The sequence below is a fragment of the Bos indicus genome, chromosome 7, assembly GCF_029378745.1.
Source record: "Bos indicus isolate NIAB-ARS_2022 breed Sahiwal x Tharparkar chromosome 7, NIAB-ARS_B.indTharparkar_mat_pri_1.0, whole genome shotgun sequence".
In the NCBI taxonomy this organism is placed as follows: Eukaryota; Metazoa; Chordata; class Mammalia; order Artiodactyla; family Bovidae; genus Bos; species Bos indicus.
In genome coordinates this window covers 38,175,105-38,192,897 of record NC_091766.1, presented here as the reverse complement: position 1 = coordinate 38,192,897, position 17,793 = coordinate 38,175,105, and the positions used below count along the sequence as shown (strand labels likewise).

Here is a 17,793-nt window from a genome sequence, read left to right as displayed (position 1 = left end):
TCACCTGTGATTTAAATTCTACAGTGTTCTGATTCCACAGAATATGTTCTTTTTACTTAAAATCACTGACTTTTGTAAAATGTTTTATTCTTATTACTATGTGCTAAGTGTTAATGTTGAACAATTACTATTTCTTTTTAAAGGAAGAAAAACCAGTTCATCTGTGCCTATATAATTAGGATTTTACATCTTTCTTTACAGTCTTCCCAAGGACTCTTTGTTGAAGAAACTTCTGAAGAAGGAACTTCTGTACCTGCCTCACAAAGGTAAGATAAATATTATTGTGGATCTGAATTCTCCTCTGATAGTACCAGAAGAAAAGATAGCCACATGAGTGAGACTGTATAGGAACAGCTTTCCCAGGGACCTTTTAGCTCTTTTATACACACAGCCAAAGAGAAATCGTTATCTTCCAGTTCTCAAATATGCATCTCATAGAAGCCTAGTGAATTAGGGTGGAAGAGATCTTAGAGGTTTACTTGTCTAACATGACTATCTTGGCACAAATTCCATCTACACTATTCCTGAAAAGCAGTCACATCCTGCTACTGTCTTAACGACACTCGCTTCCTATGCCAGTAACAAGGCTCTGTAATGATTTCTTTACGGTCCTTGTCCTTTCTCCCTTTGTTCCTTATGCTTATGCTTATTTATCCACATATCTGAACCATATACATCTTTTAAAAAGACTTAAGATTTACATCCTCTTTGAAGCCTTTATATTATTCAGGCCACCCAGAATCAGTATCACCCTCACTCCATGTCCAGTGTCACTTTTAATATGATTTTATCTCATCTTTCCTTAAATGGCTGTATTTGTATTACCTTCTCAGTTATTCTTGATGGATGGATTGATTGATGGGGTTACCTTCTTAAATCTTCCTACTTTAATAATATGTAAAGGTTTATTTCATGCAAAGATGGGCTCGATAAAGGACAGAAATGGTATGGACCTAACAGAAGCAGAAGATATTAAGAAGAGGTGGCAAGAATACACAGAAGAACTGTACAAAAAAGATCTTCACAACCCAGATAATCATGAAGGTGTGATCACTCACACTCATCTAGAGCCGGACATCCTGGAATGTGAAGTCAGGTAGGCCTTAGGAAGCATCACTATGACGAACAAAGCTGGTGGAGGTGATGGAATTCCGGTTGAGTTATTTCAAATCCTAAAAGATGATGCTGTGAAAGTGCTGCACTCAATATGTCAGCAAATTTTGAAAACTCAGCAGTGGCCACAGGACTGGAAAAGGTCAGTTTTTATTCCAATCCCAAACAAAGGCAATGCCAAAGAATGCTCAAACTACTGCACAGTTGCACTCATCTCACACGCTAGCAAAGTAATGCTCAAAATTCTCCAAGCCAGGCTTCAGCAATATGTGAACCGTGAACTTCCAGATGTTCAAGCTGGTTTTAGAAAAGGCAGAGGAACCAGAGATCAAATTGCCAACATCAGTTGGATCATGGAAAAAGCAAGAGAGTTCCAGAAAAACATCTACTTCTGCTTTATTGACTATGCCAAAGCCTTTGACTGTGTGGATCACAATAAACTGTGGACAATTCTGAAAGAGATGGGAATACCAGACCACCTGATCTGCCTTTTGAGAAACCTATATGCAGGTCAGGAGGCAACAGTTAGAACTGGACATGGAACAACAGACTGGTTCCAAATCTGGAAAGGAGTACGTCAAGGCTGTATATTGTCACCCTGCTTATTTAACTTACATGCAGAGTACATCATGAGAAATGCTGGGCTGGAGGAAGCACAAGCTGGAATCAAGATTGCCGGGAGAAATATCAGTAACCTCAGATATGCAGATGACACCACCCTTATGGCAGAAAGTGAAGAAGAACTAAAGAGCCTCTTGATAAAAGTGAAAGAGGAGAGTGAAAAAGTTGGCTTAAAGCTCAACATTCAGAAAATGAAGATCATGGCATCTGGTCCCATCACTTCATGGCAAATAGATGGGGAAACAGCGGCTGACTTTATTTTTCTGGGCTCCAAAATCACTGCGGATGGTGATTAGAGCCATGAAATTAAAAGACACTTGCTCTTTGGAAGGAAAGTTATGACCAACCTAGACAGCATATTGAAAAGCAGAGACATTACTTTGCCAACAAAGGTTCGTCTAGTCAAGGCTATCGGAGAAGGCAGTGGCATCCCTCTCCAGTACTCTTGCCTGGAAAATCCCATGGATGGAGGAGCCTGGTAGGCTGCATTCCATGGGGTGGCTAAGTTGGGCATGACTGAGCGAATTCACTTTCACTTTTCACTTTCCTGCATTGGAGAAGGAAATGGCAACCCACTTCAGTATTCTTGCCTGGAGAATCCCAGGGACAGAGGAGCCTGTTGGGCTGCCGTCTGTGGGGTCGCACAGAGTTGGACACAACTGAAGTGACTTAGCAAAAGCAGTAGTCAAGGCTATGGTTTTTCCAGTGGTCATGTATGGATGTGAGAGTTGGACTATAAAGAAAGCTGAGCTCTGAAGAATTGATGCTTTTGAACTGTGGTGTTGGAGAAGACTCTTGAGAGTCCCTTGGACTGCAAGGAGATCCAACCAGTCCATCCTAAAGGAGATCAGTCCTGGGTGTTCATTGGAGGGACTGATGTTGAAGCTGAAACTCCAATACTTGGAGTTTCCGCCACCTGATGCGGAGAGCTGACTCATTTGAAAAGACTCTGATGCTGGGAAAGATTGTGGGCAGGAGGAGAAGGGGATGACAGAGGATGAGATGGCTGGATGGCATCACCGACGCAATGCACATGGGTGGACTCCGGGAGTTGGTGATGGACAGGGAGGCCTGGTGTGCTGTGGTTCATGGGGTCGCAAAAGAGTCAGACACGACTGAGCAACTGAACTGAACTGAACTGAAAGGTTGATTGGTTATAAACTGCATTAATTAGGTCAGACATCCAGTTACTTTTCTCTTTTATCATTAGTTGACCTTTAGGGATTATTCAAGAATTTAATTTTGTGTTAACTGACTGTCATCTCCCAAACAATAGTTGAGGCCCAGCTGTCATTTGCTATTACTTAAGTTGATGTTCTTAGGCTTTTGGTTAAGTTGATAGTACTGGGTGTTTCTTTCTGAGCTAAAGAATGTGCTTTGGTTTGATTCTCCTGCTGTTAAGACAGTTTTGGAAGTGGTTTTAACCGGAGTAGGCCTTCTGCTTCCTGCAGGCCTCTCTGCTTTGTTGTGGTGAGCCTTCTGCAGAGCAGATGTAGGTTTTAATAAATGATTATACGCTTTGTCACCAGGAGAGAGTTGGAATTACAGGCAATGTGGTTTGACTTCAAATTGATTAGCCCATTTAATAAATGTCAGCAAATTGTTTTGTGATGGACCCTTTGAATAGAGCTCTAATATTACATACAGAATAAACTGTATCTGGCTTAGGTTTATAACAAATGCTCTGAGATGTTTTATTTAGAGGGAGTAATCACTTGTGGTTTCTTATCAGGATTTAGTTATTTATCATGAATCAGTGGTGGTTATTCTCTCTCCTCTGTGGTTCTTGGTTGTTGTGAGTTTTTGTTTTTTTAAGCATTCTCTTGCATACTTGATTAAACTAATTGTAAAGCTCTGTGAAGCATAAGGGGGCTAGCTCAGATGCTCAGATCTCTTAGCCATGTGCTCCTATGTCAGGAAGAGATTGCACTCCATGAGCAGTCAGGCTAAACCAAAATATTGGAAGAGGGTAGACTTTCATAATTATGTTTTCCTCAGAAGAGATACTCAACTTGGTTGGACAGATTTTTGCTGTAGGCAGTTTGGAATTGTATCTTGTTTTTGTTGCATGTAGAGCCACATCTTGAGATAAATAGGAAATTTAACTGCAAGGTGAGGGAAAAGCTATTGTGTCAGAAGAATCTTCATATCTTCTCTTATGAGTTTACAAAACTCTAGCTTTCAGAACGCTGAGATGGAGACTGTAAAACACTTTTGACATCCTTATATTGGAGTAGACTTTTTTTTTGGTCTTCTGTGGTTCCATGGAGAGTCCTTACCCTTCAACCTTTGTGAAGACTCCAAAAGGGGATTCTTTTCATTCAGTGATTTCACTGAAACCAAAGTTGTAAGCATATTTATTTTCCCTATTTTGGATGTGGAGTTTTCACTGCTGATTCCTTGCTTCCCTGTTGTGCTTTTGTGGTATTGGACAGCAGGTATCAGATTACCTGTGGCTTTGTGAAAGACTAACCATTGCTTTTGGTCCTGTGTTCTGATTTATTTTACTGGGAATTCACTTGGGGTTTGATTCTTTTTTCAGCATTGCTGCTTTGACCAGTAAGAGAAGTTCAGCCTTTATGCCAAAGAGTTCTGTGGAGGAAATCACTGTGTGTCCTGGTAAGTACCCCACTGTGTTTTTACTAGTTTCTGGTCCCTACCTTTTTGTGTCTATTAATTTTTCTGACTTTTCCAACCCACTCTTAGGAGGTTTATGTGTGATTGATGTGTGTATGTGTTCATACAACACACATATATATACATACACTTATTTTGATGGACATTGGCTCTGCATCTCACATTTTCTCTTCTTAGAGATAGTTTGAAATTAACATGGCTCTTTTGTCTGCTTGTTTACTTACTGGTGTCATCAGAGATGGCAGCAAAGCCTTCGGAGCGTTTAACTCTACATTCAGAGCCAAGAGGACTTTGGTTTGGTTTATGGCTTCTCAAAGTGGGTTGTCCTCAAATTTGCATGTCATTAAGCAGTTTTTCTCACTGAGGCTTTTACTGGTTAGTTTTACATTGCCATTCATGGAGTCCATTGCATAGGGAGTTCAGAAATTGAATTTTGTGCACAGTTCTGTCATTGACTTATTTTTAATCTCCAAATAGATACTTAACCTGGTTAAGTATACTTTGCTTTTGTTAATAATAATGATGAAAATACACATGTACTTTGTTTAAGGTTTGAGAAGATGTTAATTGAAAGTTGCATATGAAAAGGTTTTGATATACAAAATAATTTAAAATGAACTAAGATATCCATTATCTAAGTGAACTCTTCAGTTGAATCATTGTATTATGTGAAGAATTATTTTGTGATATGAATCACTACTTTCTAAGGAATTTGTTTTAGCTTAAATATATATATATATATATATATAGTATATTTGGCTTTTCTTAAAAATGAGGGCTAATATATACATTATCAGTAGCCTCATTCACGTGAGTAACTTCCTCTTAACGTTTAAACTCTTTGGACAGCGAGAATTGGACAAATGTTACCTTAAGTCATATTTAGTTTTTCCTGAGGTTGCATATAACCTGTTAGTGTCAGAGAGACTCGTAGTTTTCTTTTTGGTTCCTTTCAAGTTTTTTCCCACAGAGACTCATACTTAATTTACACATTAGTCTAGGAAAGTCCTGCCAAAGTTTAAACATTTGGCAGCATATTGTAAAAGTCTTTCTTTACTTATTTTTAAAGTTTAACTGTGGTCATTTTTGTTGAAAGTGGTTTCTTTATTATTTGAAGTTTATGTGGATTATTGTCTAATGATGGCACTACCAAGTGCCATGATTTTGGCAGAAGCTCTCAGGAATATGGTGTCATTTTTGTGAAAAAATAGCATTACTCCCTCTCCATGTAGGCCTGTTGACCTATGTCATCCAGAGGGACGCAGTAAGTTAAGGATGATGGCATGTGACATCACCCTGGGATCTTGCAAGAGGAACCTGCAAATACAATAATATTGAAATCCCTAATGAGAGGAAAGTTAATGAGGAAAAAGCAAGCCCTTCATCACTGTGGTTATATAACTTTTGTGATCATGATTTGCTGTCATTAACCTGCTAATTAACTCCAACTGTTTGTTGATATAAGCCACTTCTAAATGAGTTAGGTAAAAGGTTTCCCTAACATTATTGTTCTTTTTGCTAAGAAAGTATAACTACTTCTCCATGGAGCTAGACTCCTGAGTCTCTATAATTTAGTGACTTAAAGACTTAAAACGTAAGACACCATAAAACTCCTAGAAGAGATCATAGGCAAAGTATTCTCTGATATAAAATATATTAATGCTTTCTTAGGTCAGCCCTCCAAGGCAATAGAAATAAAAACAAAAATAAACAAATGGGACCTAATAAAACTTACAAGCTCTTACATAGTAAAGAAAACCATAAACAAAGCAAAAGATAACCAATTGAGTGGGAGAAAATATTTGCAAACGATACAACTGACAAGGATTTAATTTCCAAAATAGACAAACAGTTCATATACCTCAACAACAAAAAACAAACACCCTAATCAAAAAATGGGCAGGAGACCTAAATAGACATTTTTCCAAAGATGAAATACAGATGGCCAACAGGCACATGAAAACATACTCAACATTGCTAATTATTAGAGAAATGCAAATCAAAACTGCAGTGAGGTACCATTGACCTCACACTGGTCAGAATGGCCATCATTAAAAAGTCTACAAATAACAAAATGCCGGAGAGGGTTCAGAGAAAAGGGAACCCTCCTACACTGTTGGTGGGAATGTAAGTTAGTACAACCATAATGGAAAACAGTATGGAGTTTCCTCAAAAAACTAATAATTACCATATGATTCAGCAGTCCCATTCCTGGGCATATATTCAGACAAAATTATTGATATAATTAAAAAAAAACACAGCACTGTTCATAGCAGCACTGTTTGCAATAGCCAAGACATGGAAGCACCCTAAATGTCTATCAGCAGATGAATAGAGAAAGAAGATGTGGTGTATATGTGTATACATACATGCACACACATACACACAATGGAATATTACTCAGCCACAAAAAAAAAGAATGACATAATGCCATTTGCAGCAACATAGATGAAAGTAGAGATTATCATAGTAAGTGATGTCTGAGTTAGATAGAAAGATAAATACTGTATGGTATCACTTATATGTGGATCTAAAATATGACACAAATAAACCTACCTATGAAATAGAAACAGACTCACAGACCTAGAGAACAAACTTTTGGTTGCCAAGAGGGAGTGGGAGAAGGAAGAGTAGGAGTCTTGGGTTAACAAATGCAAACTGTTATATACAGAATGGATAAACAATAAGGTTCTTCTGTATAGCACATAGAACTATATTTCATTTCCTGTGATAAACCATAATGGAAAAGAATGTAAAAAGACATGTATATTATGTATAGGAGAAGGCAATGGCACTCCACTCCAGTACTCTTGCCTGGGAAATCCCATGGACAGAGGAGCCTGGTGGGCTGCAGTCTATGGGGTCGCAAAGAGTCAGACACAACTGAGCGACTTCACTTTCACTTTTCACTTTCATGCACTGGAGAAGAAAATGGCACCCACTCCAGTATTGTTGCCTGGAGAATCCCAGGGATGGGAGCCTGGTGGGCTGCCGTCTATGGGGTCGCACAAATCAACTATACTTCAATAAAAATAAGATATATAATTTAGAAGCTATGTATAAAAATTTGTCCTAAATGAGTGAAACACAGATTGAGTATAGTAGTCCATCTTACCTATTTTGTTTTGTCTCATATTGCTTACAGTTCCTGGGGTCTGATACTCAAATTATAACGTCATGTTAGTGAAGAAGCAGGATTAGAACATCATGCCCACATTGTGCATGATGCTAACATTATTTATTTCTATGAAGCTAATGTCCTCTTAATTTGTCACTGTCATTGAATACATAGTTAAATGTTTCAACCATTTACAGAAAGCTTAATGAAGGACTTTTATTGTTACAGTAGTGCAAGCAGTGAGCAGCTCTTTTATTTTCTAACAGATTAAATGTCATTTTTGAAAATATCTCTCAGGAAAGCTTGATAGAGAAGATTTTGAAGTTTATATACTATAAGTCTTTTTCCAACAAGGTGGTGAAATCTGTGTGTGTAACCAGTTTCCAAAAAGTTATGATGTATTAAAATATGATTAACGCTAGAAATGTATATAATCATTCTTTGATGATTGAGAAACTACCTCAGTACCTTTTAAGTATACTATTAGTCCAGCATTGGCCACTTACTGTATTTGTGAAGCACAGAAATACCAGTTAGATGTATAGTGTGTGTAGTGTAGATAACAGAAAACTTATTGGATTGTGTTCCTCTGATAAGTTTCCTTTCTGGACTTACTGTCATCTTTTGAAATATTGTTTCTGTTCTTATATCAAGTGATAGATGTCTAGACCAGAGGTTGACAAACTTTTTCTATTAAGTTGGTACAAATGTAATTGTGGTTTCAGACTGTGAATTTTAAATCATTATCACTAGGCTCAAACACATCTTTATTAATCAAAATAGGAACTGTTACAATCAACACATTTTGCCAACTAGAAATAAGTTTGTTTATTCCTGTAGCATAAAAATCTGTGTTTTGGGATTCGATGAACTCTTAGCGTTTTCTGCCTCCTGCTGGTTGTGAAAGCACTTTCCCTGTAAAAAGGTATCGAGATGGTTGAAGAAGTTGTAGTCATTGGCGAAAAAAAAAAATCAGGTGAATATAGATGAGGGAAAACTTTGTACCCCAATTTGTTCAACTTTTGAAGCATTGGTTGTGCGATGTGCAATTGGGTGTTGTACAGAAAAAAAGCCCTTTCTTTTGACCAATGCTGGCTGTGGGCATTGCTGTTTTTGGTGCATCTCATGGATATGCTGAGCATACTTCTCAGATGTAATGGTTTGGCTGGGATTCAGAAAGTTGTAGTGAATCAGACAGGCAGCAGACCACCAGTGACCATGACCTTTATTGGTGCAGGTTTGACTTAGGGAAATGCTTTGGATCTTCTCGGTCCAGCCTCTGAGCTGGTTGTCTCCAGTTGTCATATAAAATCCACTTTTGGTCACATGTCACAAGCTGATCTAAAAAATGGTTCATTTTTGTTACATAGAATAAGAGAAGATGACACTTCAAAATGACGATTGTTTTGACTTGTGGTCAGCTCAAGAGGCACCCACTTTCTGAGCTTTTTCACCTTTCCAATTTGCTTCAAATGCCAATTGATCATAGAACGGTCGACATTTTCTTTGGCAACTTCTCGTGGAGTTGAAAGAGGATGGGCTTCAGTGATTGCTCTCAGTTGGTCATGGTCACCTTCTGTTGGCTGGCCACTATGCTTGTCTTCAAGGCTCTTGTCTTCTTTGCAAATCTTCTTGAACAGCCACTGCACTCTACGTTCATTAGCAGTTCCTGGGCCAAATGTGTTGCTGATGTTGCAAGTTGTCTCTGCTGCTTTACTACCCATTTTGAACTTGAATAAGAAAATTGCTCAAATTTGCTTTTTGTCTAACATCATTTCCCTAGTCTAAAATAAATACAAAATAAACAGCAAGTAATAAGTCATTAGCAAAAAAACATAAAATGAGAAATGCACATTCAGTTCAGTCGCTCAGTTGTGTCCAAGTCTTTGTGACCCCATGAATTGCAGCACGCCAGGCCTCCCTGTCCATCACCAACTCCCAGAGTTTACCAAACTAATGTCCATCGAGTCAGTGATGCCATCCAGCCATCTCATCCTCTGTCGTCCCCTTCTCCTCCTGCCCCCAGTCTCTCCCAGTATCAGGGTCTTTTCCGATGAGTCAACTCTTCGCATGAGGTGGCCAAAGTGTTGGAGTTTCAGCTTCAGCATCAGTCCTTCCAATGAACAGGACTGATTTCCTTCAGAATGGACTGGTTGGATCTCCTTGCAGTCCAAGGGACTCTCAAGAGTCTTCTCCAATACCATGATGTATAACATAGCTGCATTTATTTAAGAATGTATTCTAATAACAAACAGCAAATTTCAACAGTACAAAACCAAAATTACTTTTGCACCAACCGAATATAAAAAGACTAGATAATAAATATTTTAGGCTTTGTGGGCCATACAAAGTACTTGAAATTACTCTGCTATTTTAACTTGAAAGCATTCAAACAGTATAAAGAAGAATGAATGTGGCTGTGTCCCATTAAAACTTTATTTTCAAAAACAGGCAACTGGCTCTACTTGACCCATGAACTAGTTGCAGATCCTTGAACCAGAGCGTGAGGGGTCCCCATCTTACTGGCTTGGCCAAAAAGTTCCTTCAGTTTTAAAAGTAAAAATAAAAGACACATTTTTTATTTTCACCAAGAACTTTATAGAACAGTGTATTCATTGTTTCGTTCCACTACCTTCTGCCATTTTCCAGGCAACTTCATAATTCCATTTTCCCAAAACTTATTATTTTATTTTTTAGCAAAGAACTGCTCCAGGTGCCTTTTACAGTCTTCCAGAGAAAAGAAATTTTTTCCATTAAGAGAATTTTGTAGAGACCAAAATAAACGTACATCTGAAGATACAGCTTTTGGCAAATACAGCAGAATGAACTTCCTAGCCAGGATATAGCAGGTTTTGCCTGGTCATCAAAGAAACATGCATCATGCATTATCTTGATGGAAGATTATGTATTTTCTTTTGACTAATTCTGGATCCTTTTCATTGAGTGCTGCTTTCAGTTGGTCTAATTGGGAGTAGTACTTGTTGGAATTAATCATTTAGCTTTCCAGAAGGACCTTATAAAAGACGGCTCCCTTCCAATCCCATTATATATACAGCATCACCTTCATTGGATGATCAGCCTTTGGTGTGGTTGTTGATGGTTCTTCTCACTTGCCCTATGATCTCTTCCATTCCACATCATTGTACAGTATGCACTTTTCACTGCCTGTCACAACTTGCTTTAAAAAACAGAATGTTTTTGTTGCATTTAAGTAGAGAATTGCATATGGAAGTATGGTCAAGAATGCTTTTTCTGCTTAATTTATGTGGCACCCAAACATCAAAGCTATTAACATAACCAAACTGGTGCAAATTTTTTTCAACACTTGATTTGGATATTTTGAGTATATCGGCTTTCTCCTGTGTGGTTAATGTTGATTATTCTCAGTTAATGTCTTGATTTGATTGCTGTCAACTTTAACTGGTTGACCTGACTGTGGAGCATTGTCCAGCGAGAAATCTTCTGCACAAAATTTTGCAAACCGCTTTTGACACATTCGATCAGTCACAGCACCTTCACCATATACTGCACAAATCTTTTTTTGTTTCAGGTGCATTTTTACCTTTCTTGAAGTGATAAAGCATGATATGCCGATAATGTTGTTTTTTTCTTTCCATCTACAGTACTAAAATGGCTACACAAAATCCACCAGTTTTGATAGGTTTTTAAAAAAATGCATGCTGATATAACAGCTGTCACAATACAATCTAATAAAATTGTTTCAAATGAAGTTAAAGACAACCAAGTGCTATTAGAGCCATTGTATGGAAAAAAAGAGAAACCTTTTGGCCAACCCAATACTTCTTATTGCTAGTAGCCTATACAGTGCCTGGAACTTCTTTCATAAATATGTATTGCATTAATGTTGAATTAATAGATGCTGCTTAAAGAATAATTAAAGAAAGGCATATCTTTGAGAGTGTATTTGTATTTCTGCTCCCAGTTTTTATATCTTCTCTCATCATCCCTTTAGCCTCATAATTAGCATTGGCAATTTTTTTTTTAAATGTGTAAATATACTTTAAAGCCAGAACTGTGCTGGAAAAGAAGACAAATGGATTAACAGATGAATGAATAAACAAATTGTGTTATAGCCATACAGTGGAATACTATTAGGCAGTAAAAAGGAATGAACTACTGATATATGTAACAACATGAATGCTTCTCAAACACATGCTAAAAGAAAGAAATCAGACACAGAACATGACACACCGTGTTATTTCATTTATATGACTTTCTAGAAAAGGCAAAACTGTAGGAACATAAAATAGATTGATCATTGCAAGGAGCCAAGTGGGAGGGGGATTGACTGCAAAGGGGTACATAAGAACTTTTGAGGGTGCTTGAAATATTTTATATCTTGATTGTGGTTATGTGATATAAAGATACCATGTATACATTGTATGCATTTGTCAAAACTTACTATATACTGAAAATTGGTGAATTCTGTTGTATATAAATTATGCCTCAGTAAAGTTCTTTTTTTAAAAATGGAGACCACTGTTAAAAATTTTTTTAAATTTATTTAGTTTTGACTGTGCTGAGTTTTCGTTGCTGTGTGGGCTTTTTCTGTATTGTGGTGAGTGGGGGCTACTCTCTAGTTGTGTGGGTTTCTCATTGCTCTGGCTGCTCTTGTTGTGGAGCACAGGATCTATAGAGTGCAGGGCTTCAGCAGCTGTGGCATGTGGGCTCAGTAGTTGCAGCTCCCGGGGTCTAGAGCACAGGCTCTATAATTGTGGCATCTGGACTTAGTTGTTCCGTGGTGTGTGGAATCTTCCCAGACCAGGGATCCAACCCATGTCTACTGCTTTAGCATCTGGATTCTTTACCACTGAGCCACCAGGGAAGCCCTCAGTAAAGTTTTAAGAAGAAACAAGCTTGATTTATATTGCCACTGCAGTATTATCATACTCTAAGCTTAAGGAAATAAGTGTTTTCTTTTAACTATGAAAATACAAAATGAAAATTAATGAAGTTTTGATTTTTTAAATTGCAGAGACACAGCTAAGTTCTCCTGAAACTTTTGACCTTGAAAAAGAAGGCTTTCCAGATGGCAGAGAGACCCTGGATGAAGTAAGAATAATGGCAGATAAGGAGGTGAATATTACTTTTAATTTTTCTCAGTGTTTTCTTTCTACTGGTCGTCCTCTCTCTGATGCAGTGTTGACCTTGGATGAAGAGATTTAAGTGACAGTGGGTTAGGTTTTTATCTTAGATTCTTAAAAGTGAGTTCAGCACTATTTCTAAATATAACAGTAGTTCCATTTCTTCAGTATTTTAATATGCTTTATTATGTCTAGTACAGATGGGAAAATGGAGATTTAGGATGTTTGAGTAATGTTGACCTAAAAAATAGTCACAACCTAGAAGCTGAGAGTTATGTTTTATTTGGTGGGAATTTTTAGAGGGGAGGAGTCAGGTTATATAGAAGCTCTTAACAAGGAGCAGGTAATCTAAACATCAAAAGATTATTGTTAATTAAGGAAAACCAAAAGTCTCAAGTTAAGGAATTTAATAATGCTTTTCTTAGTGTGGGAAGATGCAAGAGTCTGGGCTTACTGAAATCATTCCTTTCATATGCATCTTAGCTGTCTGGGGCCAGTGCTCACCGTGGGATGAGCTCCTGATAGCAGGCATTGTTCTTCCTGGGCTCATAAATTCACATTTGGAGGGCCAGAATCCCTGATGGCTATGACATTCTTGTTTATTGATGTGACAGGAAATACTCCATTTCATAGTAATTTGCTCAAATTCAAACTGCTAATAATGATAGTACCAGAATTTGAACATAGATTTGTCTTCAAAGACCTGGAGCATTTTCCATTATGTAAGTAACAGAGATGAACAGTCTTGGAAAAAGTTGCCACCTTTATATTATGACCTAACTTTCAGCCAGGAAGGCCTGGCGTGCTGCAATTCATGGGGTTGCAAAGAGTTGGACACAACTGAGCGACCGAACTGACTGAACTTTCAGCTCTAATTTTGAGATGTGATCAGAAATGCAAAATCTGGATAGCAGCATGATAAAATAAGTCAATTTGTATTTATACTAGTACCTTTCTTAAGTTCACATATCTGACATTAACCATAAGGCTATTGATACAAGTTCATACGCCTGATTAAGATTCAGTGCATATTTTTTCATGTTGAGTCTGACAAAACAAATTTAAATATCAATAACTCTTTTAAAAAATTCAGACCTTTAAAATCTGTTGTGAAAAATAGCCTGAGACTTAAACTAGTTTTTCATGAAAATAAATTTTTTGGTTACACATGTGCATACGTTTTATTGTGAGCAATTCTCTTATTCTGAGCTTCATTCTCTTATTCCTTTTTATACTCTACATTTTTTGGAAAACAATTTTTGCCTTAGAAGTTATTAATAGATCCCCTTCCTAGTTTCTGTACTGCAGGTAACTGACTGGAAATCCTGCTTTCATGACTTGTGCACACTTTTGGTTCCCTGGAACCTGATCTGTCACAACTGATAGACTGAGATTCCCTCATGCCTGTAGTGTTAGTTTCCTAACACCTTTTGGTGAGGAGCTCCCTGCCTAAGAGCTGCTGAAGTTGGATCCTGCTACATAGTGTCAAAATGGCCTCAGGTTCTTTTCCTAGGGAGAAACTATAACCTTCTCAATAGGGATGGGGGAACAGAGTGTTGTTAACATAGTTATCTTAACATGCAGAAGAAGCTCTGCAAGCCTTTAGCTAATCAAGGCTGATTTCTTAAGCATCCATGACTGTGGAGGAAACAAGTCTTTGGGCGAAGACCAAGAACCCTATTTAAAAGTTAGGTATGTCTGCAGCACTACACATCAAGTGGATGGAATTGTATGGTCTTTTTCACATCTAATGTCCTCTTTTTGGTGTTGCTGTTTGCTAATATCTGTGGATGTTCTAAATAGTCTTAGAAGTTAACATTAAAAGAAGTTGGAGAGCCTCAGCCGCCAGCCCGGCCTGTGGGATCTCTGAAGCCGCCGGCTCACCAGAGACACCATGTACCGGCTTCTGTCAGCCATGATGGCCAGAGCTGCGACCACAGGGGGCTGCGCCTGGGGCTGTGGGTGGCGTGCGGCTCATCAGCGCGCCGGGCTGCCGCCACTCGGCCCCGGGTGGGTCGGGGGCCTCGGACTGGGGCTGGGGCTGGCACTTGGGGTTAAGCTGGCCGGCGGGCTGAGGGGCGCATCCCCCGCGCCACCTGCCGCGGCCCCCGACCCTGAGGCGCTGCCTCAGGCCGAGCCGCTGCAGGCACAGGAACAGCCCCTCGCCCCGTGGTCTCCGCAGACCCCGGCGCCGCCGCAAGCCAGGCACTTCGCCAGAGCCATCGACAGCAGCCGCGACCTCCTGCACAGGATCAAGGATGAGGTGGGCGCACCGGACATCGTAGTTGGAGTCTCTGTAGATGGAAAAGAAGTCTGGTCAGAAGGTTTAGGTTATGCTGACGTTGAGAACCGTGTACCATGCAAGCCAGAGACAGTTATGAGAATTGCCAGTATCAGCAAAAGCCTCACCATGGTTGCTATTGCCAAACTGTGGGAAGCAGGGAAACTGGATCTTGATATTCCAGTACAACATTATGTTCCTGAATTCCCAGAAAAAGAATATGAAGGTGAAAAGGTGTCTGTCACAACAAGATTATTGATTTCCCATTTAAGAGGAATTCGTCATTATGAAAAGGACATGAAAAAGGTGAAAGAAGAGAAAGCTTATAAAGCCTTAAAGATGATGAAAGGGATGATGGAATCTGACCAAGAAAAAGAGTTAAAAGAAAAAGGAGGCAAAAGTAACGAAAAGAATGACTTTGCTAAAGCTAAGGTAGAGCAAGATAATGAAACCAAAGGCCGAAATTCAAAACCTTGCAAGAAAAAGAATGATTTTGAACAAGGTGAATTATATTTGAAAGAAAAATTTGAAAATTCAATTGAATCTCTAAGATTATTTAAAAATGACCCTTGTTCTTCAAACCTGGTAGTCAGTTTTTGTATTCAACTTTTGGCTATACCCTACTGGCAGCCATAGTAGAAAGAGCTTCAGGATATAAATATTTGGACTATATGCAGAAAATATTCCATGACTTGGATATGCTGACAACTGTGCAGGAGGAAAATGAGCCAGTGATTTACAATAGAGCAAGATTTTATGTTTACAATAAAAAGAAACGCCTTGTCAACACACCTTACGTGGATAACTCCTATAAATGGGCTGGTGGTGGATTTCTGTCTACAGTGGGTGACCTTCTGAAATTTGGGAATGCGATGCTGTATGGTTACCAAGTCGGGCTGTTTAAGAACGCAAATGAAAATCTTTTACCTGGATATCTTAAACCGGAAACAATGCTGATGACTTGGACACCAGTCCCTAACACAGAGATGTCTTGGGATAAAGAGGGTAAATATGCAATGGCCTGGGGCGTGGTGGAAAAGAAGCAGACATACGGTTCTTGCAGGAAGCAGCGGCATTATGCCTCATACACTGGAGGCGCAGTGGGTGCCAGTAGTGTCCTGCTGGTCCTTCCTGAAGAACTGGACGCAGAAGCGCTAAATAACAAGGTCCCCCCAAGAGGAATAGTTGTTTCTATCATATGTAACATGCAGTCTGTTGGCCTCAACAGCACTGTTTTAAAGATTGCTCTGGAATTTGATAAAGACAGATCAGACGTACCTTAACATCACAGGTGCAAAACAAGCTGTTATGGTTTTGTTTTTGTTTGTTGGTTTTTGTTTTGTTTTGAAACACTGAAGTCCCAAAATACATGCAATTTTAAAGAATAAATTTGTAATAGAGTATAACTGAATGCAGAGAATTATGTACCTCTAATTGCTTACTTTTGTAATTGTCTTTTATTGGAGGATGAGTTCTTTATACTCAGGGAAGTAACTATATTTTTACTTTTTGAAAAAAGTGTTAACTCTTGAAATAAAATATTCTGATAAAAGTGTACTTTCAAAAAAAAAAAAAAGTTGGAGATGCTGTAGTTTTTAAGTTATTGCACAATCACTAGCTGCAAGTCACTAGAAAGATAGAATCTGGGCATTTTGTGTGTACAATGACAGTATTACAAAGGGTGTGGACTCTTGCCCTTGGAATCTGTGTATAGGGTCATTTACCCCAAAATTTCTTGTTTATTGTGCAAGGAGCTTGAGTATTGGAACTAGAAGACATGAGTTTGAATTCCAACCCTATCACCTTGGTCAAATTAATTGCTTTGTTCATTTATTTGGCAGATATTATAGTTTGTGTACTGTGTGCCAGTCACTGTTTTGGAGTCGTGAAATATAGGTAAATAAAAAAAAACAACTCCTGCCCTCAAAGGGACACACAAACAGATAATTATAATGTCTGACAAATGTAATGTTAGAAAATGCCTGGGGCATTAGGGGAGGGCATTAGAGGAATGCCCTAATGGAGAGGAATGCTTTTCTGAATTTCAGTTTTTCATTTATAAAATGTAGACAGAAATAGCCTATTTTATTGGGTTGCTCTGATGATGAAATTAGATAAAGAATATGAAACATAGCAGGGATTTGGCACAAGTAGAAGTATGCATGTGGAACTGCTTTGTAATACATTGTGGCTGCTCAGTGATATTAGCTTACAAATGACAGAGAATTGCTTGACAGTATTTGAGGTATTTAGAATACCCTTGCCAGAACTGTAGTCCCTCTTGATTTGATTTCCTGCAGTGGTAAGGTTGTTTTGGAAATAATATTTTTGGAATATCTTGCTTGAGTGGGGGTCTCAGATATTTGTACTCAGAAGTCTGTTAACTGTAGGCTTTATTCAGACTCAGATACTGTTGACCCTTAAACAACAAGGGGGTTAGGGGTGCTGACTTTTCGTGCAGTTGAAAACCTGTGTACAACTTGTAGTGGGCCCTTGGTGTCTGAATTTTCTCCCTAACACAGCCAACCGCAGTCTTAGAACTGTAGTATTTACTGTTGAAAAATACTTGTATATTAGTGGACCTGCACAACTGTAGTCAGTTTAGTCAGTTGGTTAAGTAAACTGTGTTAAATAGACTGTGTCTAAGATAAAAGGGGCGATAAACACTTTCCTAAACTATGTATAAATCTTATGGGGAATGGATAAGGGAGTTGGTGACTGTAGGACATACTCTCATTTTCATTGGATCCATTTCTTGAGATGAAGTTTCTTTTCAGGCCAGCCTTTAATAGATCATGATTTGGTATACAAGTACCTGTTTTGAGAAAATACACATATAGTATTTTAAACGCAGCAGAAGCAGCTCTGCAGAGACCCAGTCCCTGATTGCATAGTTCTCACAAAAGCTTCTTGGCTTG

At 38.6% G+C, this 17,793-nt stretch overlaps 1 protein-coding gene and 1 pseudogene across 9 annotated transcripts in view; both read left to right on the top strand.

The window, feature by feature from the left end:
• Nucleotides 1–17,793, top strand: part of UIMC1 (ubiquitin interaction motif containing 1) — a 137,831-nt gene that overhangs the window by 74,688 nt on the left and 45,350 nt on the right. For all 9 annotated transcript variants that reach the window (XM_070793308.1, XM_070793309.1, XM_070793310.1 and 6 more), the window contains 3 exons: nt 202–266; nt 4,277–4,353; nt 12,486–12,586. In XM_070793308.1, coding sequence (XP_070649409.1) covers nt 202–266; nt 4,277–4,353; nt 12,486–12,586 — 243 coding nt within the window. The remainder of the gene's footprint in view (nt 1–201; nt 267–4,276; nt 4,354–12,485; nt 12,587–17,793) is intronic.
• On the top strand, nt 12,593–16,432 carry LOC109561888 (serine beta-lactamase-like protein LACTB, mitochondrial pseudogene; annotated as a pseudogene).